Here is a 24,058-nt window from a genome sequence, read left to right as displayed (position 1 = left end):
AAAAACTGTCATCTACACACTCACACACGCTCACGTATGCGCCCTCTCTCTATCTCTCTCGAACATGCACACGCACGCACACCCTCACACACCATGCACACCCTCACACACGCACGCACACCCTCACACACGCACGCACACCCTCACACACCATGCACACTCTCACATACAGGGCCGGAGGCAGCTTCCGCGGAGTGGTGCGGCCGAAGGACCATGTTTAAGGGGGGTCTGGGGGTCCTCCCGCAGAAATTTTTTGGAATTTAGACGGCAAATTCTGCACTCTGGGCGACTCCCTGTACAAAATCATACATCGAAACTTTTTCTCCCCGGTTTTGGACGTTCCACGCCCACTTTTTTTTTTTTTTGGTACGGCCATGGCCGTACCGGCCGTACCAGTGGCGCCGGCCCTGACACACCATGCACACCCTCACACACCATGCACACCCTCACACACCATGCACAATGAACACAATCATACATGTACACACACGCACACACATTCTATGTACATGTTGTTAGTTTATCTAATACTGGTATTGTACTGGTATTGTACTGGTATTGGGTTATGGTTTAATACCATTCTATGTACATGATTGTATCTACCGTGCATAGCATTCTATGTACATGATTGTATCTACCATGCATAGCATTCTATGTACATGATTGTATCTACCATGCATAGCATGCTATGCTACGCTACCGGATCAAAGGCGGTTTGGGTGGTCCCCATTGTGAAATTTTCTTCGTCCGGTGCTGTGAGTCCTCTACGGAACGTCGCAGAGGCAGAATAGATGTCATGACATACCTTGTAAACAAATTCCATAGAAACATAATGACAAGTAAAAGTAGGCTAGCTTGGCTTTCAGTCATGATGTAGACCAGCATCTACATCTACACAGCACACTACAGCCTACAGCCTAGGAATCAACAGTTGAGCCGTAAGCCATGCCATGGCCATGGGCCAATCAGGATAAAACGAAACAAAAAATAGTTCGACAGCCAGCATTGAGAGTAGATCTACCTCCGGAGCACCTTGCACCATCCCCCAGGCCCCATCACTAGGCATCAGCCCTGGCCTGTAGCCTGAGTGTAGGTGTGTTCATGGTTGTTGTCACTGTCAGCTAGCTGCATGCAGTCTACAAAAAAGTACCCGCTACCCTGTACTCACGTGATCACCCTCACATGTGAGTCATAATCATGAGGGATCGGAGACATTCGGAGTTGCCCGTGTGTGAGGAAACCCCGGGCTTTCAGCAGCAGCTGATCATTATGCCATGGGCATGGCATGGCATGGCAGCACAAGCAGTCACACTAGCAGACCAACAGTACTACAGTACAGACAGTCTACAGTACAGGAGAAGTCAGGTTCATTTCGCGAAGTTCGGTGCAGCTAGCCATCCTTGCGACCTTTGCGGAGAGTTCATTCATGACATTGTGGATTGGTATCTAACTTACTTTTAGACTCACAGATAATTCAGAGAGCGTTGTGAGTCTGAACCTGGCAATGTTCTTAGTTTACGTCCTCCTGCTGTTTGGGGCAGGGGCGAGTGAGGGTGCATGGGAGGATGGTGATGACGGTGTTGACCGGCGGAATGGAGATTTGCCTGGGATGCCCGTCAAGTTAGAACCAGGCAATAAACCATCGGACTGTGCCGATATGTGCGTGGCTAACGAGCAGTGTGTGTCATGGGCGTTTGGCAAGGCTAACTGCACTGAAGAATATATAACACTGGACTGGGTCCGAGACTCCGCCGCTCCAATGTGTTGGTTGAAGGGCCAAGTGACACAGCAATCCGCTGACAAATGCAGGGTAGGCAATGCTGAAATGATTAGTTTGTATTAAATTTTGCAGGAATGATGTACTGTCGTGGACATGGAAATCCGGTCGCACCTCTAGCGGCCCCAGGGCGCTGGTCATGCAGCCGTAGTACGTATTATTATGCGCTGCTGCTGGTCGCATCGGATCAACATGATTGTGCACTGCATGCAACGACTTACGTTCTGTACGCGCTGAGGGCGCCGGCCCCGGTCAATCGACTGGATTTCCATGTCCATGTCCGCGACATTAATTTGCTAAATCCTATATATAGGATTTTGGTCATATTTTTCAACTCAGAATGGATGTGGCGAAAAAAAGATATTAACATTCTACTCCCCATGCTAGAGTATAGAGTAGACACACACGCGTGCAGGACGCAACACACCAAAAGACACGAGAGTGAGTTTGGAAGAATGGGAATGTCGGGCAGAGTAGCTGGCCTCAATTGAGTGCGCGTTAACGAATCGTGTGGTCGGCCTACCGAGGGCAGGAGCTGTATATGACCAAGTGGGTCGGCCTGCGCTGAGCAGGAGCGGTTTGTGACCCATGCGAGTTGGTGGGTCGGCCTGCGTTGAGCAGGAGCGGTTTATGACCCATGCGAGTTTAATAGTAGTGCGCGAGAGGCCAGTTACGGAGGAGTGCCCGCATCCGCGTGTTTCAAAATATGTGGAGTGGAGTGTAAGAGTAAGAAATGGGATAAGGAGGGTGGGTCAGAATTTGAAAGCTGACTGCAGGCAAAGAAACTGGAAAGATAGCAAGCTCTGATGTGCGGACAGGAAATCTGCGCAGAGCGTGGGCATGTGGTCTATGATACACAGCAGTATGTAGAGAGAGCAAGATTGTGCACACACGTAAGGAGGGTTATGCAACCCGTTATAAAGGCCAACAGCGAAGCAATGGTACGTGACTTTAACAACGGTTAACTCCTACGTTAACCGAATATTTTTGTTTTTGCTTTCTTCTTCTGGATCATAAAAAAAAGTAAATTATCGTGTCCGTTCCCGAAGGGAACTCACGACGGCCGCTAACACCCGATAAACCCTGGATCATAAGCAGAGGCAATTACTCCCTTCCTGCTCACTGGAATCGCTACATTCTGAGTGACAAGATAACATGCATTGACCAGACACCTCAACCTAACTTATGATCGTGTCCAACCAACTTCTCATTACATCAAGAAAAAACCCCACAGCAGAATCGCTTCAAAGAGTTGCATGCTTCATGTCTCTTCTCATACGTGTGCTCACTTGTCCCCAACATTTAGCACTGCCTTTGTATTGACCAGCATGCAATCTATGATCGATTTTGAACACACCAGCAGTACATGAGCACATGAGTGCATGAGTCTAACAAGGTTGAAACAACTAGCTCTCTGGAGAATGAGTATCACACTCGTTCACCTCTGCTGAGTTGAGTAGTCTTTCTGGTAGCATCCAAGTTATCTGCCCTCGTGCATAGCCTGCTGTGTTTATCCCAGTTGGAGCACTCTGGCTTTGTTGCTACGAGCCGGTGTAACAAATGGTTCGTTAGACTTGATTGCGATGAATGTTGCCAAAGTCACTTTGAGCTCCGCTGACGAGACTTTACACGGTCTAAACAGCTAGCTGTCTGGAGCGGATTGAGTGAGCAGAAGAGTATATAACTCTGATCGCCAAGCTATAGGTACCGTGACCAACGTGCTGCCTTTGTTTTGTCATGAACGACGCTCAGACTGACTGCATTTGAAATTTCCTATGGTTTTGTCACTTTTGTCTGGTTGCACACAATCATGGCTATATGTGCCAAATATACTTCTTCAAAAACTGGTTTGATGCATGGTTGATGAGCTCTCCTGACATACGGGCAAATCTGAGATACGGGCTGAGTGGCCTGTCCCAAGGCACCCGGATAAGAGATGTTTGAGTGTACCTGTATCTCATCAGACCCATCACCAAGTGGTCAAAATACTGACCACTTGGTCCCCCATTCGCTGCATCCATGCTTCCCCTCGTACCAGGCCAAGAGCTCCTAATTAATTGTGGGTCCCAGCATTGTTGGAAAAAATCCGTCCTCTTCCAAGCAGGACTTGAGCCAGCTGCCTGATATCTAAATTATGGTTTTAGACAATCCCACTATATGCCTGCCTGGATAATTGTGACATTGTTTAATGCCAAACTGTAGAAAGCTATATGATTTTAATTATTTTTGCTTTATGGCTGTAGGTGAGTGGAGTTCGCAACACAACACTTCTGCCTCTAGCATTCACACCACTACCCACAGCGGCAGTCAAACCGACAGGTATAGTTTTTTAAATACTGTTCATTATTATATCCTGATATGTGTATGGGAGGCTGGGGCTTGTTATAGTCCCCCCGAATACCAGAGAATTACAAACAGGAAAAGGTTATTGTACAGACAAGTTGTACTCACTACACAATAACCAAAGTGATGCATACGACAACCACAGGCGTGAGGAATTAGCATGCTCTTCTTTTGATTGTACTGCGTAAGCTTAGTTGTGTTTCCTTCAGTGATGATTTGTTAGTTGCGTTTCCTTCAGTGATGATTTGTTAGTTGTGTTTCCTTCAGTGATGATTTGTTAGTTGTGTTTCCTTCAGCGATGATTTGATTATGGAATAGGGCATGCATGTGCACATATGTACGTTTGAGTGTGTGTGTGTGTGTGTGTGTGTGTGTGTGTGTGTGTGTGTGTGTGAGCAGTTCACCGCCATGGCCTTGGTCTTCTGGACGCTCACAGTTAGACCCCAACCCGAAGCACAGGACACAAACTCGTTTGTCATCGTCTCCAAGTGGCTCAAAGAGGTGGTGTAGAGAGCCGCATCATCAGCAAACTGGGACTCTGTGACGTCAGTGGAGGCCAGTCGAGACTTGGCGGTCCGATCCCCAACAAGCTTCCTGCCGACACGGTAGCGGACCCGTACACCCGGAACAGAAGACTGGCGATGCCACGAAGAGACCACTGCAGAGAAATACAGATTAAAGAGCGTAGGCGCCAGTGTGCAGCCCTGACGCAAGCCATTCCGGACGTTGATGTTGTCCGTGACGACGTTAGGGAGCCGAACACGCGCCTCCATGCCTTCATGGAGCGACTGGACAAGGCCAAGCAGCTTCGGAGGAATGCCCAGATTGCGGAGCACAAGCCACCTTCCATTGATCTTCAGGATGGAGGAAGCGTGGAGGTTGTGGACAGCTTTACCTATCTTGGCAGTGTCCTGAGTGCAGACGGTGCTCTGGACAAGGAGCTCACCTCCCGTCTTGCCAAGGCCTCTCGTGCTTTTGGCGCTCTCCAAAAGCCAATCTTCGGGTGTAGCGGCCTATCCATTAAAGGGGAAGTTAAGGCAAAAATTAAAATTTCACCAGTTGTAGTCTTCGGGGTGCTGAGTCGAATGGTCGTGGTCCGAGGAAGCTGAGACGCTCCCTTCCTACTTGAATCCCAATCGAACTCGCGCACTTCCACCGAAACTGGGTGACTGCGCCCTACGAGATGGGGATTTGTATGCAAAATGTCACTAAAAGCGCCATTTCGTTCTTATAAAAGCACGGATGACCGCGATTGGCCCATATGTTGTAGTCTTTGGGACGCTGAGTCGACTGGTTTTGGTCCGAAAAGGCTGCGATGCAGCGTTCCTCCTTTATTCCCAATCGAACATGGTTGAACAAGTGGTCACGTGCTCCTGGGTGCCCAAATCACCTGGTCACCACGCCAGCAGGTGACAACTTTCACACCAAGGTTCAACTCGAGTTCAACTCGAGTGACAGGACTGCACCCAAAAAAGGTCAAACAGGCTAGTAAGTTGTACCCTGCAGGCACGGTGACCAGGTGACTGGCGTACGCAGGAGCACGTGACCGCTTGTTCAACCATGTTCGATTGGGAATAAAGGAGGAACGCTGCATCGCAGCCTTTTCGGACCAAAACCAGTCGACTCAGCGTCCAAAAGACTACAACATATGGGCCAATCGCGGTCATCCGTGCTTTTATAAGAACGAAATGGCGCTTTTAGTGACATTTTGCATACAAATCCCCATCTCGTAGGGCGCAGTCACCCAGTTTCGGTGGAAGTGCGCGAGTTCGATTGGGATTCAAGTAGGAAGGGAGCGTCTCAGCTTCCTCGGACCACGACCATTCGACTCAGCACCCCGAAGACTACAACTGGTGAAATTTTAATTTTTGCCTTAACTTCCCCTTTAAGTCTAAGCGTCTTGTCTACAAGGCCATTGTCCTCGCTACCCTCTTCTATGGAGCAGAGACTTGGCCCATGAAGGCCCGGCAGATGAATCGCCTGAATCTGTTTCATCGCTCATGCGTCCGTTCCATCTTGGGAGTCTCAAGGAGCGATCAGCACTCCCGTCATCTTAATACTGCTGATCTAGCCCAAAGAGCGCGTCTTCCTGAGGACATTGGCGCTCTCCTGCGTGAGTACCGTCTGCGTTGGCTGGGTCATGTTGCCCGTATGGACGCGGCCCGGATTCCTCAACAAGTGTTGTTTGGTGAGCTCGAAGCAACCAGACCACGGCATGGGCCAAAGAAGCGTTGGCGAGACACGATTGTCGGTGATCTGCGCTCGCTGGATATTCCGGAGTCCGAGTGGTATCGGCTCGCACAAGATCGCCTGGAATGGCGCAGGCGGGTTCATCAACATCGTCTTCCTCCCCCGGCACCGAAGGACTTTCATTGCGCATGCGGCAGAGCGTTTAGGAGAAGTGGCGATTTGAAGCGTCACATCAAGTACTGCCCAACTCAGTAGCCTATCATCTCCACTGGAGATGGGGCGTCAAAGGTCAAGGTCAAAGGTGTGTGTGTGTGTGTGTGTGTGCCGTGAGTGAGTGCATATCACGGGACTGGCGGAAGCAGTTTTTGATTTGTATATCCAATTTTTCATACAATTGACCCAAGGCAGCTGCTGCCTGAACCATGCAGGGCGGTGCTTGTAAGCGCTCCGATTTATAGTGTTTTTTTAAACTTAGGGACCGTCCGTAAATACATGTATTTACTTAGAGACGTCTAACAGGCGTTTCTGGTGGGTGGGTTTGCCTGCAAGGCATTTCTAAAAAATACATTTCGGAGTGCATGCATACTATACCGTGCAGAAACATGTTCATGATGTAGCACTGCTACAGCTAGTACCAAGAGTGTGATAACCCCCCCCCCAAACACTATACTCTTGCTAGTACATGATTGTACAGCTAGTACCAAGAGTGTGATAACCCCCCCCCCCCCCCCAAAACACTATACTCTTGCTAGTACATGATTGTACAGCTAGTACCAAGAGTGTGATAACCCCCTCCCCCCCCCCCCCCCAAAACACTATACTCTTGCTAGTACATGATTGTACAGCTAGTACCAAGAGTGTGATAACCCCCCCCCTCCCCCCCCCCCCAAACACTATACTCTTGCTAGTACATGATTGTACAGGTAGGCGTTGCAACACACTACACTGCACTGCACGCATCACGGCAGAGTAGACAGGGAGACAGGGACACATAACTGTTTGCTATAAAGGGTCAATTTCGTATTGGTTCAAACAGGGACATGGACAAGGGTCCGCTATATCACGAAATTCGCCACATGCGAGTTCGTTATAAGTGGGGTCGACTGTACTGCATATGTGTGCATAGTACAATCACATGTATGGTGTTTATTATGAGTGGTATTATCTGCCTTTTGGGGGGGGGGTCTGGAGGTGGGTGGGTGGAACAAGAAAGAAACGCCTGTTAGACGTGTCTATGTAAATACATGTATTTACGTACGACCCCTTAGTGGCAGTGGTGAGGCTTCCTGCAGCTTCATTCATAGGAAAAGGCCTCAGAGCAGACCACTCTTTCCCATTCACTCTGCTGTATCAAACTCTTTTATCAATACTTCGAAGTAGTTAGTACAAGGTTAAGGCAAATTGCCCTCATCAGGTATGCAATGACATGCAAGCTTGCAAAGGACTTCACTCGGAAGAATATCCACGGGAAATGCCCAAAAGCATAACATCGTGTGTGTACGGGCATAATCCGTGTATCCCCAGCCACCGATAGTGTTTTTGGAATGACGGGTGCAGCAATATCGAGCGAGAGAGAGAGAGAGAGAGAGAGAGAGAGAGAGAGAGAGAGAGAGAGAGAGAGAGAGAGAGTGATGATACTGCCATGACGGCTCATGACAAAAGTCCAGCAACATTGAGTGATGTTAGTACGAGTTGTGCCTGGTTAGGTGACTTCCATGGAATCTCTCTCTCTCTCTCTCCCCCCCCCTCTCTCTCTCTCTCTCTCTCTCTCTCTCACACACACTCTCTCTCTCTCTCTCACTCTCTCTCTCTCTCTCTCTCACTCACTCACTCACTCTCTCTCTATCTATCTCTCTCTCTCTTTCCCCCCCCCCCTCTCTCTCTATAAATCTATACTCCACTTCTGTGCTAGCCATAGACTGTTGCCATGGTATTTCGTAGTGTGCCTTGTACGATCACGTCCAAAATTTGTGGACTCCTTCATAAACCCCTTAGCGACAGTTTAGGGTAAGGTTTTAGGGCACTGTTGGAGCAGAGACCGTGCAGCATGTCTGTGTATTATGGTCCTGCCAGTCGATCCTACCGGTAGGACCGGAGCCTATGCAAACTATCATTTAATATGTAGGTCAGTAGGATATCATTGTTTTGTTGTGTTCTTTTGTCATATTGTTGGCTTGGGTCCGTGTAGGTTGGCTGCTCAATCAGCTTAAGACGCAAGCAACGGGATTGTCCGGCCATTTGTCACTCTTCTGGCCTGATGTCAATCAGTCTGTCTGGATTGGTGGGCAACATGATCCTGGCTTGAATGAGCGTACTCCCTACTGGCTGAACGGCTTCGTACCACTGGCCTATCAGCTTCAGGATAAATCCTTGCTCGATCAGGTATTGTATGGTAGTTGTATCAGGTATTGTATAGTAGTTGTATCAGGTATTGTATGGTAGTTGTATCAGGTATTGTATGGTAGTTGTATCAGGTATTGTATAGTAGTTGTATCAGGTATTGTATGGTAGTTGTATCAGGTATTGTATGGTAGTTGTATCAGGTATTGTATGGTAGTTGTATCAGGTATTGTATGGTAGTTGTATCAGGTATTGTATGGTAGTTGTATCAGGTATTGTATGGTAGTTGTATCAGGTATTGTATGGTAGTTGTATCATAACTGTAATACATGTAGCTTGGACTTCTTACATGTGCTAGTGGGTGGAATAGAAGAGTTCCTTTGCCCTTTTTTCTCAATTTTGAGAAACATACAACCAAACGTCTACAGTGGAAGCTGGTGATTACGGACACACTAGGTGCTGTTACTGGGGCCAAATGCCTTCAATTTACAGGTGTCCCCGATTATTAGTTGCACACATCAACATGCAATGTGTACGTCATTTTGTTCCTTTTAATGAATGCAACCACCACATCCACCTCTCCCGTATGTTTTATGTACATGTACATGATTCTCTCCATGTTGTCACTTGCGCACATAGACGGTAGAGAACCGAAAGAGCGCATAATCATTTACTCCCTCTGCGGTTCTGTTCAGAGGTGGTGTCCAGGCTTCAGGTCATACAACACGTGCATTGTACATACATTGCATGCTCTGCTGTAAATCCATACTCGTTTGCCTTGTAGCGGTAACGAACTCCACAAAAGAACTTAAGCCAAGTGTGAACTTTGTACACTAAGGGCCCGGTCACACCCTACACACTCTAGCATACACATTTCCTTGCCCCTGACTGTAGAATTTAGGTGTGTCCCTCTCGGGAGACGGGGCGCCCCGCAGCAATGGACGGTATAAGGATATCGTGCAAATTGCCCATTCTCTTCACCAATGTATTACTGTTGACTGCCATAGGTACAAAGCTATGTGACGTATGTACTGGACCATCAAACGGCAGATGGGTGGCTTGGTCCTGAGCCGGATCACAAGGATGGAAATGCTTACTGGTCGAAGTTTCCCATGTTGATGGCACTTACCCAGGTAAGGCATACACACACACACGCACGCACGCACGCACACACACACACACACACACACACACACACACACACACACACACACACACACACACACACACACACACACACACACACACACACACACACACACACACACACACACAGACACACACACACACCATTGGACCATTGGACGCCCATTGCCGGAGGTGATGATAGCGATGCTACAGCAGAACCCATAGCAGCTTGTGCTAGGATTACACCATTCAACAGCTTGCAAGGCTGAAGAATTGACAACCGCTATTCAGCCTGGTCTACACCACCCAGCTATGAAGGGGCTTTTTTGGCGAGTGAATCCCTACTTTTTGGTCTTTTTCATTTTTTCCCTCACACACCCATCGGACGACATACTCCGGCATGCACCGGCTGTTGGTAACCACCCAGGAGAATGAAAGAAAAGTCAGGAGGAGTCTGAGAAAGAGAAGACAGACGTGTGTGACCATAATCGTCGGGAATCGAACCCGCAACCTATCGATTGGAAATCGCTGCACCTACCACTGCACCATATGGGACACACACACACACACACACACACACCCACACACATACACACAAACACACACACAGCTTTGAGTAACATGTCTGTGATGCTCACTTAGTACGTACTCTGTTTTCTGTACTCTGTACGTATGTTCGGGCCTAGTTTAAAACTGGCTTTGGACATTTTTTTAAGAAGAAAAGAGGACCAAAGAGCTCTCCACCCGAGTCTGATTTGGGAAATTTTATTTTTCATTGCTATCAGGTTCGACCTCATTTTCTCTGTGCTGCGCTGACGAACACACAAAGGATTTTAATCTGTTTAAAAACAGTTCTGTCTGCAAATAATTGAGTACCCAGACAAGACATATACTGTTGCTCAGTATGGACATTATCCAGACTATAGATGTGTTGAGCCATACTGTTTGTATGTTGGGCTAAGCAGTACATGACTCAGTGTCTGCTGCTCTAGGATTTCAAATTAATGGCGTACAAGTGTACCTGTCACAACGCTTGCAGCCAGGTCAGAGCCCCGTGCATGTACATTCAGGTGTGGCTACGACATGTTCACCACAGAGTCGTGGATATACATTGTTTACGACTCCTGATGTACATTGTTTATGACTCCTGATGTACATTGTTTACGACTCCTGATGTACATTGTTTACGACTCCTGATGTACATTGTTTACGACTCCTGATGTACATTGTTTACGACTCCTGATGTACATTGTTTACGACTTCTGATGTACATGTATGATCCGAACAATGCTAACTAGGTACTCTGTTTGCACACGCCTCCTGCACATGCTTGCAGCCTGTCAGCGTGTACCCCTTGAAGTACAAAAATGGTGCTCAAACATGCATGCTCCCAAATTTACCACAAGTGACCCAGCGTTCTCATTTCAAACAGGTTCAAGTACCCACCACCAAGCCGCTGATCGGGCCGCGGAGCAGACACTGCATGCACCACGGATACTATAGTTTGTTTCGAAAGTCCAGATCTCCAGATTTGCGTTCTTCACTCCAAAGGCAGCTCACAACATGTGCCACCCATCCTGATGGCGCTTGGGTCTTTCTCCCTCTCCCAGGGAACCAACCACAATCAGGTTCTGTAACGTACTACCACAGGTGAAAGAAAGTGATCAATTTGAAAAGGATTGGGAGAACTTCAAATTCAAAGTATCAGTCGGGGAAGTAAACTGCCTGAAAAGAGAAACAATTGAACCCCCCACCAGGACTCAAACCCGGGATCTTGCTTGTCGTGAGCAATGCTCTAACCATCAGAGCTATGGGACCGGTCCGAACCGAGAAGACGCTGACAAGATTTTCACTCCAAAGGCAGCTCAGAACACGTGCCGCACATACTGATGGCATGTGCAAGTGAACAACTTGTCAGTGCCTTCAAGTTTCGGCCTGGTCCCATAGCTCAGATAGTGGTTAGAGCATGCTCATGACAAGCAAAGTTACGGGTTCGAGTCCTGGTGGGGTTGACATTTCTTCTCTTTTCACTTTTCAGGCTGTTCACTTCCCAGATTGATGCTTTTAAGTGTGAATTAGTTAAAAGAAGTCTAGACGTCCATACTTTTGAAATGCACTATAAGCGCATTTTCTTGCTGCTCATGGAATACATTTCATCAGAGTTGCACTATATTATATTGTACCGAGAGGGAACGTGAAGTCTGTAATTTATAATGCAGGTAATGTATATAGAAAGTAGTTGAGTCGGGACATAATGACTGAACTGTTTGACTGCATATCAGAGTGCTCTGGTGTGTTTTGTTGTGTGTTTTGTTGTGATTTGTGGTGATTTACTGTGCCTTTAGTATCATGAGGCAAATCCTGGCGAGACTCGTGTAGTTCCGGCAATCATGAAGTTTCTTCACATTGTCCATGAGAGTATGTTTCAGTCAGCACTGGGCGGTTGGTAAGATATACGTATTATATCCAATGCCTTGTTTAGTATACTGCCTTCTGTCTATGTTCAGTATACTGCCCTTCTGTCTATGTTCAGTATACTGCCCTTCTGTCTATGTTCACAGTATTATATCCAATGCCTTGTTCAGTATACTGCCCTTCTGTCTATGTTCAGAGTTCTTCAGCACACTGCCCATTGTTATGTCCAATGTCTTTAAAAGGCATTACCCCATTAGCACGAATCATCTACACGTTGTCAGTTCAGGGTAAAGAAAAAAACTATGAACCTTTAGCTAGAGCTTCTGTCGTGGTTCTTAACTCTCTAACCCTTTTAGATTTTGTAACGTCTTGTATGTAGCGATACTCATCAACTTTGGTTGCCAAAACTCAGTCGGACATGATGCTTATACTCAAGATGTGAACAAAAATGCGAATTTTGGGCCTGAAAAGGGAGGTGGTGCGACTTAGACCCCAGTGCAGCTAACACACAGAGGAGAATAAGGTACTGCTTTACCTCCTCACCTCCAACTCCCCTCTTTGCTGCTTGAATTAAATACAATCATACTATACTTGGTCCGCGTCAGCAATATTGTCGCTTATCTTTCATCTTTATCTTTATGTCGCCAATGCTCACTGGACAGCCCATTTCATCCCAATTTTGGTTAGTAAGTTGGTTTACTAGTACCTAAATGGTCTAGCTAGATTTTGAGTGGATTTCAAGAGCGGCGGGTGGATGATTCTGATTGATGCCATGCCGCATCAAAATAAATTATCTTGTCACACTGCGCCGGCAAGAGCAGCGCGACGCACAAGAAATTAATCGGCTACTTGGAATCAGTTCCGTATTGCAAAACAGCCAAGATCCTTTACCCCGGGAATTGCTCGCCAAGCTGAGATCGCAGTTCCCTCACCTCCAGCTCAACGATCGGAGTATCCAGCGCATCGCGGAGATTTACAAGTACTGTACGCATCGTCGTCGTTCAAAATATAATCTTGCAAAGAACGGCGACTGATTTCTACCACGCAGGCAGTTGTGCTGCCCATGCGAAGTCCTATAGAGAAGGCGACTGTCATGATCGACTTCCTTTTAGAAAATAGCCAGGCATCGGAGAGGAAGAGAGATGAGCTTGCGAAAGCGAGAGAGTCGATCCCGAGCAAAAGATTTTTCACCAGCGCCGAGAGTAGTGACAAGGAGGACCAAAAAAGTATGAACCCTTCCTTGGACGATAAATTCCTACTGGCTAGGTGTCATTCTATACCTTACTTTCCATCGTACCAAGTTTTATCACCTCAACTTCTCTCTCTCAAGTGCACGCGTTGTTGTCCAAAGTGGAAGCTCAAACTGTCGAAAGAAAAGTGACAATATTGATTACGCGGACCAAGTACATGCTTTTACAAGACAGGGAAGGCCGCATGATCTACAGTCAACTTCGCATATAACGACATTCGGCGGGGCATCAAAAAGGTGTCCTTATTCGCGAAGTGTCGTTATACCCGAAGTCTCATTATGTATTACAGTGGGATGGGACTTTGCTCTGGGCATGGAAATTCTGTCGTTATTCGCGAATTGTCGTGATATCCGCAGTCGTTATTAGCGAAGTTGACTGTATAGGGTATCAATAGTACATCTACAGGGTATCAATAGGGCAGAAAATACAAAGAAGCCAAAGCAGCACAAGCAATGACCTAATCATCAGTGGCACATTAGCTCTGCACTTTCCTTTCTTTACGTATTTCAGAGAAGTCTGATTGACCAACTATGCTTGTCATAAAATTGAGTAGAGGGAAAGTGGGGTGGGGTGGGGGATGGGGGATGGGGGTTGAACATTGTGACTCAGTTGAGCACATGACGGTTGGCAGAGGTGACAGATTTGTGAATAGCTTAGGACTCTCAATGTCAATTTGGACTTCGTGGAGAATTTCGAAGTACTGAATTGCAGGACATTTTCGGACAAAGCCGAATTTCGACCTTTCGTACGCATTTCATTTTCGTACAGTGCTGCATGCTAAATGCACGTGTTCGCTTGCAGTGCGCATGTATAGTGTACATAATTTCACATGAACAAATTTGAATACGGAATTAATTTTAGTACATAAGAGGCCGTGTACGAAATCGTGCAAAAATAAACTCCGTCCGAAAATTTCCTGCTGTACAGTATTAGTTGGAAACAAGCGTTTTGGAGACCGCCGCAACTTTAATATCGCAACCGAGAGGACAAACCGTGCGGTAACCATTGTCGTTATTATACCTGATGATCATAGCGAGAAAACTGTTCTGAACATTTTTTTCCTTTTACATACACAGTTCACAATTATCTCTCTCGCAATTTTGTTGTTGTAGTCATGATACGAATGGTTACCGCACAGTTTGTTCTCTTGGTTGCGATATTACGTCGCAGCAGGAAATGAGGCCACCTGCCTCACACTACTCTTTTCTCCCCGAAACTCAACGTTGCAAGCCAGTTAGGAAATAAAGGAACGAATCATCAGTACTACCAGCGGGACTGGAACCAGGCACCTTGCAATTCACCAGTAATACTCTATAGCCAACTGAGCTACAGTATGACTCTTATCAACGGTGATGGCAAATTTATCCTTCCTCGATCAATCAATATCTGGCTTGCATCATAGCAAAAGAAAGGTGCCTGGTACCAGTCTCATTGGTGTGACTGATGGTTTTTCTTTCGTTCATGTCTGAGTTCCAAGTGTTGAGTTTCGAAGAGAAAAGAGCTGTATGAGGCAGGTGTCTTAATTTCCTATTTCTCTCCATGTCGTGGATAAAAAGTAGGGGTGAAACGAACTCAAATCCTCCGTATTCGAACGTTCCTGATGTCAATCTCCTGAAATTTCTTTCATTCTCCTGAGTGGTTCCCAACAATCAGTGCACGCCAGAGTATGTGGTGTGATGTGTGTGCGGGAAAAAGGAAAAAACCAAAAATTAGAGATTCACTGGCCAGAAAACCCCACAGTTTCATAAAGCTGTGTAGTGTAGACCAGCCTGAATAGTGGCGGTCAATTCGTCAGCCTTGCAAGCTGTTGAGTGGTGCAATTCCAGAACAAGTTGCTATAGCTTCTGCTGTAGCATCGCTATCATCGCCTCCGGCAATCGGTGTCTAAGGTCAAAGGTCACATGTGCGTGTGTGTGTAAAGAGCCGGCTAGTTTGGTTGTTGGATACACTTATGCAAGATGATGTGGGGTCTATTGCCACCTTTGTTGGTTCCAGGATTCATTATACGTTCTACTTGAAGGATACATACCTGTTAACCATGGGCTGATTCTGGCTACATTAACCCTTGTGTAATCAATGGTGCTCATGAAGCTTATAATTATCAGATCCACTCTGATTGAGCAACCCACACTAGTATCAAGGATTACCTTCACTGGGGGAAGGGGTAATTGCAGTTGGATCCCAGGAAAAATACCCCGATGCCGCCAATCCTTTTTCTGCGCATTGCCCTCACCTACTTACTGAGGTGTGGTGAGCCCATAAGTAGGATCATTTCGAAGTCCACCTATAGTTTTGGGATATAAGGGGGTGTCGGCCGTTGTGCGGGTCAATAACCAATAATGAGTCATCTTTCCAAGATTCCTTTTGAGTCTTTCTCCCCTCTGCCAGGGAGACACACGTGACCAGTTTTGGCAGTGAGCAAGTACAAGTACAAGTGTGTGTATGTGTGCGTGCATGTGAGAGAGTGTGTGTATGTGTGTGTGTGTGTGTGTGTGTGTGTGTGTGTGTGTGTGTGTGTGTGTGTGTGCAAATTAGTGTTTGTGTGTGGTTGCGTGTGTATAGATATTTATGTGTGTGTGTGTTTGTTTGTGCGATTGTGTGATTTTGTGTGTATGCGTATGCATGTGTACATGTGTGTTTGTTTGTGTGGTTGTGTGATTTTGTGTGTATGTGTGTGCATGTGTACCTGTGTACCTATGTGTATGTGTGTGTGTGTGTGTGTGTGTGTGTGTCCCATATGGTGCAGTGGTATGTGCAGCGATTTCCAATCGATAGGTTGCGGGTTTGATTCCCGACGATTGTGGTCACACACGTCTTTCTTCTCTTTCTCAGACTCCTCCTGACTTTTCTTTCATTCTCCTGGGTGGTTACCAACAGCCAGTGCATGCCGGAGTATGTGGTGTGATGTGTGTGCGTGAAAGAAATGAAAAAATGAAAAAGACCAAAAAGTAGGGATTCACTGGCCAGAAAAAGCCACTTCATAGCTGTGTGGTGTAGACCAGGCTGAATAGTGGCGGTCAATTCTTCAGCCTTGCAAGCTGTTGAATGGTGCAATCCCAGCACAAGCTGCTATGGCTTTTGCTGTAGCATCGCTATCATTGCCTCCGGCGATGGACGTCCAATGGTCCAATGGTGTGTGTGTGTGTGTGTGTGTGTGTGTTTGTGTGTGTGTTTGTAATAGGTCAGCCGCCAGATATCAAGATTTTGTATTGACCTGCCACTGGCTTCTTGACAATAACAAAACTGATGAGGAGCAGTTTGTATGGGATGTGGCTGAACTAGCTCATCAACAGGTATGGAACTCCTATATGTTCTGGCTTTGGCACTTGCATCTTAACCCATATATTTGATAGGCTCTTCCCTTTAATCATATCATACACAAGTGATGTGTCGTTCTCACAAGTGATGTGTCGTTCTCTATGCCAGTAACCAGATCAGATGAAGTAACTTATGTTAAAACTCATAACAAGTTCATAGTCCTGGTGTAAAGCGGAACAAATCAGCATACAGTCGTAATAACGACCTCGGATTTATGAACAACTCATGATTTATGACACCATGTGTGGACCTATTGACCATTTGACAGCACACTTTCAATTCGCGAATATCGACAACTCGTGACTAAAGGGGAGGTGCATCGATTTTTCAACACAGCCCTTCTTTCACTTCATGAATACAATAAACCGATAGAAAATGACCAAATTCTGTAGTGATCGACCTTCTCTCTCACTGAGCTAAGCAGAACGTGCGTCATCACTGCGCTGGTCGCTATGGCAACGTGAGCATACAATTGGCGATTTGGCAAGTTTGGCTTATTGTATCCAAGCGAGAGGTATGCCATTCGAACCGATATCAAATTGTCTTTCATCTGAACCCTACTTGAAAAATCGATGCATTTCCCTTTTAATGACACCTCTCTCATGCATGATCGAGGGTCGTTGTTCACAGAAGCCAGGCACCGTAATTTTGTTGAGTGTAACAGTTACTTTGCACAAGCCAGCCACTGGGACCAAGGATTTCACTTACTTTTATAAACTTGTCGTTTCCAAGGGAGAAATGCCCGGTCTTAGTTCTGCATGGGACCATGGCTCCAGGGGTTGGTGTATTGCTCCACTGATCAGTTTCTCTGCCGCTTTATGTATGTATCTACAAAGGGAAATGACTGGAAAGGTTTCTTTGATGCTTTATGTGTGTGTCTACCAGGGAAATGACTGGAAAGGTTTCTTTGATGCTTTATGTGTGTGTCTACCAGGGAAATGACTGGAAAGGTTTCTTTGATGCTTTATGTGTGTGTCTACCAGGGAAATGACTGGAAAGGTTTCTTTGATGCTTTATGTGTGTATCTACCAGGGAAATGACTGGAAAGGCTTCTTTGATGCTGACACGTTCCCTACTACTGCAGTTACCCAAACTACAATGTACACACACGGAGTCAACAATGGACAGGCCATCAAATCTGAGGGTGTTTGGTAAGACTTGTTTGTATGTATGTATATATGTGCACAATCTGTGACGTGATGGAGCAAGTTATCTTTGGGGCCGTCTACTCACATTATACTGTGTTGCATGTGCTACACATGAGTTATATGTGTTGCTTGTAATTATTATGCACAGTCATCTAGTGCCTTGCTGTGCCATCGCATGGTACTCCTTCCATGTATGGCTTACTACATGCGGCAAGTGTACCAAGGATCTGGTGTAGGGGGGGGGGGGGGAGCTCTAACTTTATTTCCAAATAACCTAATTAATTATCCCTGTGAATGTGATGCTGGATTGGTTGATAACTAGATTTACAGGGTGATTTTTCCGAGGCCATATGTACAGCCGATTCTGTAGTATGGAGCAACCATGAGGCCTTGAAATAACACATACCGCACCATTTGCATGACAAATCCCCCAACCCACCCATTTTAGTTATGTACATGTGGGTATGAAATTGTTCTTCTCTATAATTATGTACCTCATAAAGCTGAGACGCTCCGTTCCTCCTTTATTCCCAATCGAACTGGCGCACTTCCACTGAAACTGGGTGACTGCGCCCTACTAAATGGGGATTTGTATTCAAAATGTCACTAAAAGCGTCATTTCATTCTGGTAAAAGCTCCTGGTCACCATGCCTACAGGGTACAACTTACAGCCTGTTTGAGCGCGTTCCTGTCACTGGAGTTGAACTCGAGTTGAACCTTGGTGTGACAGTTGTAGCCTGTAGCCTGTAGGTACAGTGACCAGGTGACTGGTGCACGCATGAGCACATGACCGCTTATTTAACTATGTTCGATTGGGAATACGGGCCGAACACTGCATCGCGGCTTTCTCGGACCAAAACCAGTCGACTCAGCGTCCGAAATACTATAACATATGGGCCAATCACGGTCATCCGTGCTTTTATAAACACGAAATGGCGCTTTTCACTCACAAAGCGACTGCTCAGTACATGCGGTAGTGGTCTACCAGAGCAATCACACTCACTACCCTAGTAGTTTTCCAGAAATGAGTAGAAGAAAACCACACTCGCAGCCACATAATAGATAAATTATCGGGAAAAAACAATCTAAATCAATCAAAGAACCGCTAGCATGCGGGAGAAAGAGCCGCAAAATCAGGAGAAGCACCATGGTCAGTGGTGAACATGGGTGACTGGGCAGCAGGGGAGCGCCTGAAAACAATGACTCCCTATGTTCCTAACCACGACTGCTCAACCAGGCTAGAGGAAAAACACGCCTTTCGGCCAAAAACCCATCTAGTTCATTACTTCCTGCCCCACTGCCAGTCAGACACAATAATAGAGAAAACAAGAAAAACTAACGGCGAGGAGACAATAATTTGATAACCGAAATCAATAAGACAAGCTGAATCGACATTTGTGTATACTTTATTCATGCAATGTAAAACGGTAAAACCTTTTTTTGTTATTACACATTGTCTCCACCGTTTTACATTGCATGAATAAAGTATACACAAATGTCGATTCAGCTTGTCTTATTGATTGTGGTTAACAAGAAACATTGAATGTATTAAATGGGATATGTTATATGCCACACGCATCGGCATAGAAGAACAACGGATGACACCCATTAAACCGGGGTGGGTGGGCAGGCAACTTCACCTACCACGAGGAAAAAAAAGACCACGATGGCAGGTTCAATGGAGTTGCGCAGAACAAGAGCAAATGCAATGCACGAACATTATTTGTGAGTGAAACATACGTTTTTGCACTCTTTCGCTACGCTCAGCCGCGAAAAAACAAAACAATTGTCGATTCAGCTTGTCTTAATGATTGCGGTACAATCTGACCTCGCTTATCCGGTCCTCTTTTATCCGGGCCCCTCGCCACCTGGAAGAAAATCGCTGGTTACCGATGTGCAGCATACATTATGTATACAACATAACTGGACCTCGCCATCCGCATACCGGTGCATGATTTTGTGTACAAACTGGTTGAAATGTGTACAAAAAGCTTTGTCATATCCGGTTGCACGTGGCTTGCAGAAGCTAGAATCAGGGAGTTGTACAAACAAATGAGGTCCTTGACCTACTGGCTGGATGCGGATAGCACTCAGTTGCATGCACTTGTCATTTTTCTGCGGCTTGTTTTACGTATTGTGCACGCTGGTTGTACTGCATAGGACCTGTCTACATGTACATGTAGGTACAATGCCACCTCTTTTGATGTGCCACATGCATATACAGTATGTGTGTTCAGTAATCCGGTCCCTTCACCTATCCGGATATTTTCGTGGAAAACGGATGCGGATGTGTGCGGATGTGTGCGGTTAAGCAAGGTCTGGCTGTACTAACATTGTTCTCTCCTCGCCGTTTATTCAAATGATTATTGTATGTTCTTCATGATAGGTGGCGTCAGTCGCGCAATCAAAGTGATAATGAGAGTAGCTACATACGTATGAACAAGCTTGACAAGTATCATGGAATGCCGTCGGGTATATTCAGTGCTGATGAACACTTGGCCGGACTCATGCCATCCAGAGGTAATTATAGGAGAGGCATAGGTTCCTTGCAGTACTGCACCTAGTATTCGGTATCACATGATCTTGCACCTGCGGGCAAGTGAGATGTTCTTCTACCTATATCTATACACTTTGTTTGTCATGTTCATCACATTCCTTTAGAACTTTAGAACCGATTTGTTTATCCATTGCTACGTGGAGCATTTTGATGGCTTCCGTGGGTTTTCTCTGCTTGTATTCATGCTGTGAAAGCCTTTAAAAGTATTTTGGACTTCCTTGTTTCCAAAGGCTGAAAGCTCACTAGGCCAAAACCTTTTTATAGTCCGTTGTTTACGCTATCTTCTATCCATTCTATTCCTGATTCTCTGATTGGCAGGTGTGGAACTATGTGCTGTGGTAGAGGCGATGTTCTCCTATGAAGTCCTCTTCAGCATCACTGGTGATCCTGTATTTGGTAAGTGGTCATCTTTTGTGGAGAGCTGTACTTGTTGTTGAACAGATTCTTTGCTTCATCTTACTTGGCTTATAACTGTTAGTCGGCTTTCAGTAGTGTTGATTGGACTACTTGGGTACAATAAAACCTGGTTTAAGCGACCTCTGGTTTAGTGATCACCTGCTTTTCAGGACCGTTTTTCCATGCACTGACAGTTCTACACAAAAGAATGCACCGGATACTATGACCACCTGCTTTGCGCGACCAGCGACCGACTTTTAGTGTACCAAGCGCCTTATCTCACCTGGATCCAGCAGCCAAAAGTGCTATCCTAGCTTTCATGCTCGACTGCAACAGGGCTGAAATGCATTCAGAAGCTGGCGCATGCAGTCAACTGACGTGACAAGTGACTGTGAAGTGTTCACAATGCACTGCATGCACTTGAACGAGGCGTGAAAACTCGCGAGTGCTTCGCCTGTACTGGCTGTAACCTAGCCTTTGTGTGCAGTCTGTACGGCTGGAAAACTACGCGGTCATACTACACGAGTATGCGCATATGTACGTCGTGAAGATGCTTTGATTCGACCGTATTCGGTGTTGTCCTACATGAGCGCATACTAGACTGCACGGTGAAAGCACGAGTTTAAGTATCGTCGATCAACGACTATAAAATCTAAGGCCTCACCATCCGGCATTCGTTCGATTCCAGTCAAAGACTGGTGACTCACCAAGGACTCGGAGGAATGGCTGCGCCATCAAAGAAACTCCGTTGCCTCACTTTGAGTGAGCGCGTCAATGTTGTCGAGAGGTCGGAGAAAGGATAATCTGCGCATTTATCGCCAACAAACAGCCAGAGGAAACAAAGAAGAACAGCATGCCAGTGATGTTGAAACAGACCAAGGGGAAGAGGAAGGTGCTGCCAATTATATCTGGTGCAAAGACTTTGCAGTACCTCAATTGTTCAAAGGATTTTGCATTGAAACGTGGCATGCAGGATGTTCTTGAGCTTGTGACGAAAGCAAACGATATTGTGTCTGATGCTGAACTTGTTCGAAAGTCACAACCGTACCAAGGTAGTCTTGAGCACTGGCTGCACCAGCACTGATTGCATGCTCACTGTCCTGACGCAATATTTATCTAAATAATATCCTATCGTTCTGTTGATCGCGATTCTGAATGAAATCATTTCAAACATTGTTCTGTGCTCGACACTTGTCGATATGATATGAGTACAGTGGACTCCACTTATAACGAACTCGCATATAGCGAACTTTGCGATATAGCGAACCATTGTCCATGTCCCTGTTTGAACTCATACGAAATTGACCCTATATAGCGAGCAGTTTTCGTTTATAACGAACCAAACATTCTAGGGCTGCATGTAAGTACAGCAAGTGCACGCATACTGCCATGGGCCACATATCAGTCAATCCGACTAAGGACTTGGACGTGCTGCTTGTATAGTGTGAGTGCATTTCTAATACAACCATCTTCGGCTGTATAGAACTAATTCTCCTGCGCAATTGTGTTCGTTATATCAGGATTCGACCGTATGTGGAAGTATGTGTGCGGTACGGTATGCCGCGAATGTATGGAACCTGGTTCCAAAGAACCTGCCTTTAAGACTGTTTTTGCTCGTGCTGTGGGGCGGTCGCTGAAACCCAGGTTTTACTGTATACAAAAAGTTAATGCGGGAATATGGCCAATTTCATGTATGCTATTGGGTTTCTATCTGCTGTGGATTTGTGTGTTAGCTGAGCGTGCGGAGATGATTGCATACAATGCACTGCCGGCAACATTCACCAAGGACATGTGGGCACACCAATATCTACAACAGCCTAATGAGATGAATGCCATACATTCTGATGATCATGTTTGGACGCATGATGGTCCAGACTCTACACTATATGGACTAGCACCAAACTACGGATGCTGTACAGGTACATTCTATTACAGTAGACTTGGATAATAATTATAGGAAATGAACTGTCTACTGAGTCCCACATATTCTGATAGATCATTAACCCATGTATTTCCCCGGTGCCCTGTTAGGTAAAATATCAGATCCAAAGTTCGTTCTTTACAAACAAATAAAACCATTAGGCCACCTAGAATTAATTCGTTGTTTCGGGTCACTTCACTCATCCGTACCAGGTACGTCGGTCGGGTTTATTTTTATATGTAGGACTCAGTGACCAGTCAAGGCCCCATGACCAATCACGGTCCCCGTGACCAGTCAAACAGTCACAAATTAGTTTACCAGTCACAATGCCCCATGACCAGTCACAAATCACCATACATGTACATGTGTAAAGTACACAGTTCGTGACTGCTCGCAGAGTGCTTCGTACTGCAGGATTTGTTGTGGAAACTATAATTCCCTATGAGCGGTCACAGAATACAGTTGTGACCACTATAATTCCATGCGAACAGTTACATGCAGAATGTACAGTTGCGACCACTCTTTCTCTGTGAGTAGTCACAGGCAGAATATAGGTATTTCTGTATTACAAGAGAGATTGGAAGCTTTGTGACAACTCTGAGTTTCACGAAGTTGGTTGCTCCAACGAGGAGCAACTTCATGACATTACCGCCGAAGTCGCAACTTCTAAGTTCTGAGTTTCACGTATCACTAATTCGAGTACGATCGTCAGGCAACTGATGGCTCCTAAACGGGCAGCCTGAACATAAGGGGGAGTAAGGTGGGAAATTCTGAGGGGTATCATAGGCGACGCGTATCATAGCGCAAGAGTCAGGTGCAGGCGTGAAGTTGCCAAGTCTTCAGACTTGGGGCTATGCAGAAGCAATTCCAGCGTGAATGACATACTCGGAATAGAGCTGGGGACTTAAATGCCAAATCCACACATGCCCATACCATTACACGTACATACACCCACACTCTATCCCTTTTCTCACATACACATACACTCACACGCGCGCACACACATACACACACACACACACACACACTCATTCTCTAAATCTCTCTCACACACACACACACGTTCATTCTCTAAATCACACACACACACGCACACACACACACATCCACACACACACATCCACACACACACACGCATCAACACACACACACACACACACACACACACACACACACACACACACACACACACCTCAGACCGCAGACCTGCCCATCGCGGAAGCGATGATAGCGAACAGCTATGTTAGACATAGCAACTTGTGCTGGGATTGCACC

General features: G+C 46.1%; 1 protein-coding gene across 1 annotated transcript in view; it reads left to right on the top strand.

Moving 5' to 3' along the window:
* The first annotated feature begins 1,350 nt into the window (after positions 1-1,350).
* The window catches only part of LOC135817607 (uncharacterized), a 40,115-nt gene continuing 17,407 nt past the window's right edge, over positions 1,351-24,058 (top strand). Inside the window, exons 1-10 of the mRNA XM_065330825.1 lie at positions 1,351-1,810; positions 4,021-4,096; positions 8,499-8,692; positions 9,658-9,783; positions 12,124-12,224; positions 16,625-16,736; positions 17,794-17,912; positions 20,296-20,429; positions 20,785-20,862; positions 22,596-22,781. Coding sequence (XP_065186897.1) covers positions 1,505-1,810; positions 4,021-4,096; positions 8,499-8,692; positions 9,658-9,783; positions 12,124-12,224; positions 16,625-16,736; positions 17,794-17,912; positions 20,296-20,429; positions 20,785-20,862; positions 22,596-22,781 — 1,432 coding nt within the window. The 5' untranslated portion in view covers positions 1,351-1,504. The remainder of the gene's footprint in view (positions 1,811-4,020; positions 4,097-8,498; positions 8,693-9,657; positions 9,784-12,123; positions 12,225-16,624; positions 16,737-17,793; positions 17,913-20,295; positions 20,430-20,784; positions 20,863-22,595; positions 22,782-24,058) is intronic.

Source organism: Sycon ciliatum, chromosome 5, assembly GCF_964019385.1.
Source record: "Sycon ciliatum chromosome 5, ocSycCili1.1, whole genome shotgun sequence".
Classification (NCBI taxonomy): Eukaryota; Metazoa; Porifera; class Calcarea; order Leucosolenida; family Sycettidae; genus Sycon; species Sycon ciliatum.
This window is presented reverse-complemented; position numbering and strand designations above follow the sequence as displayed.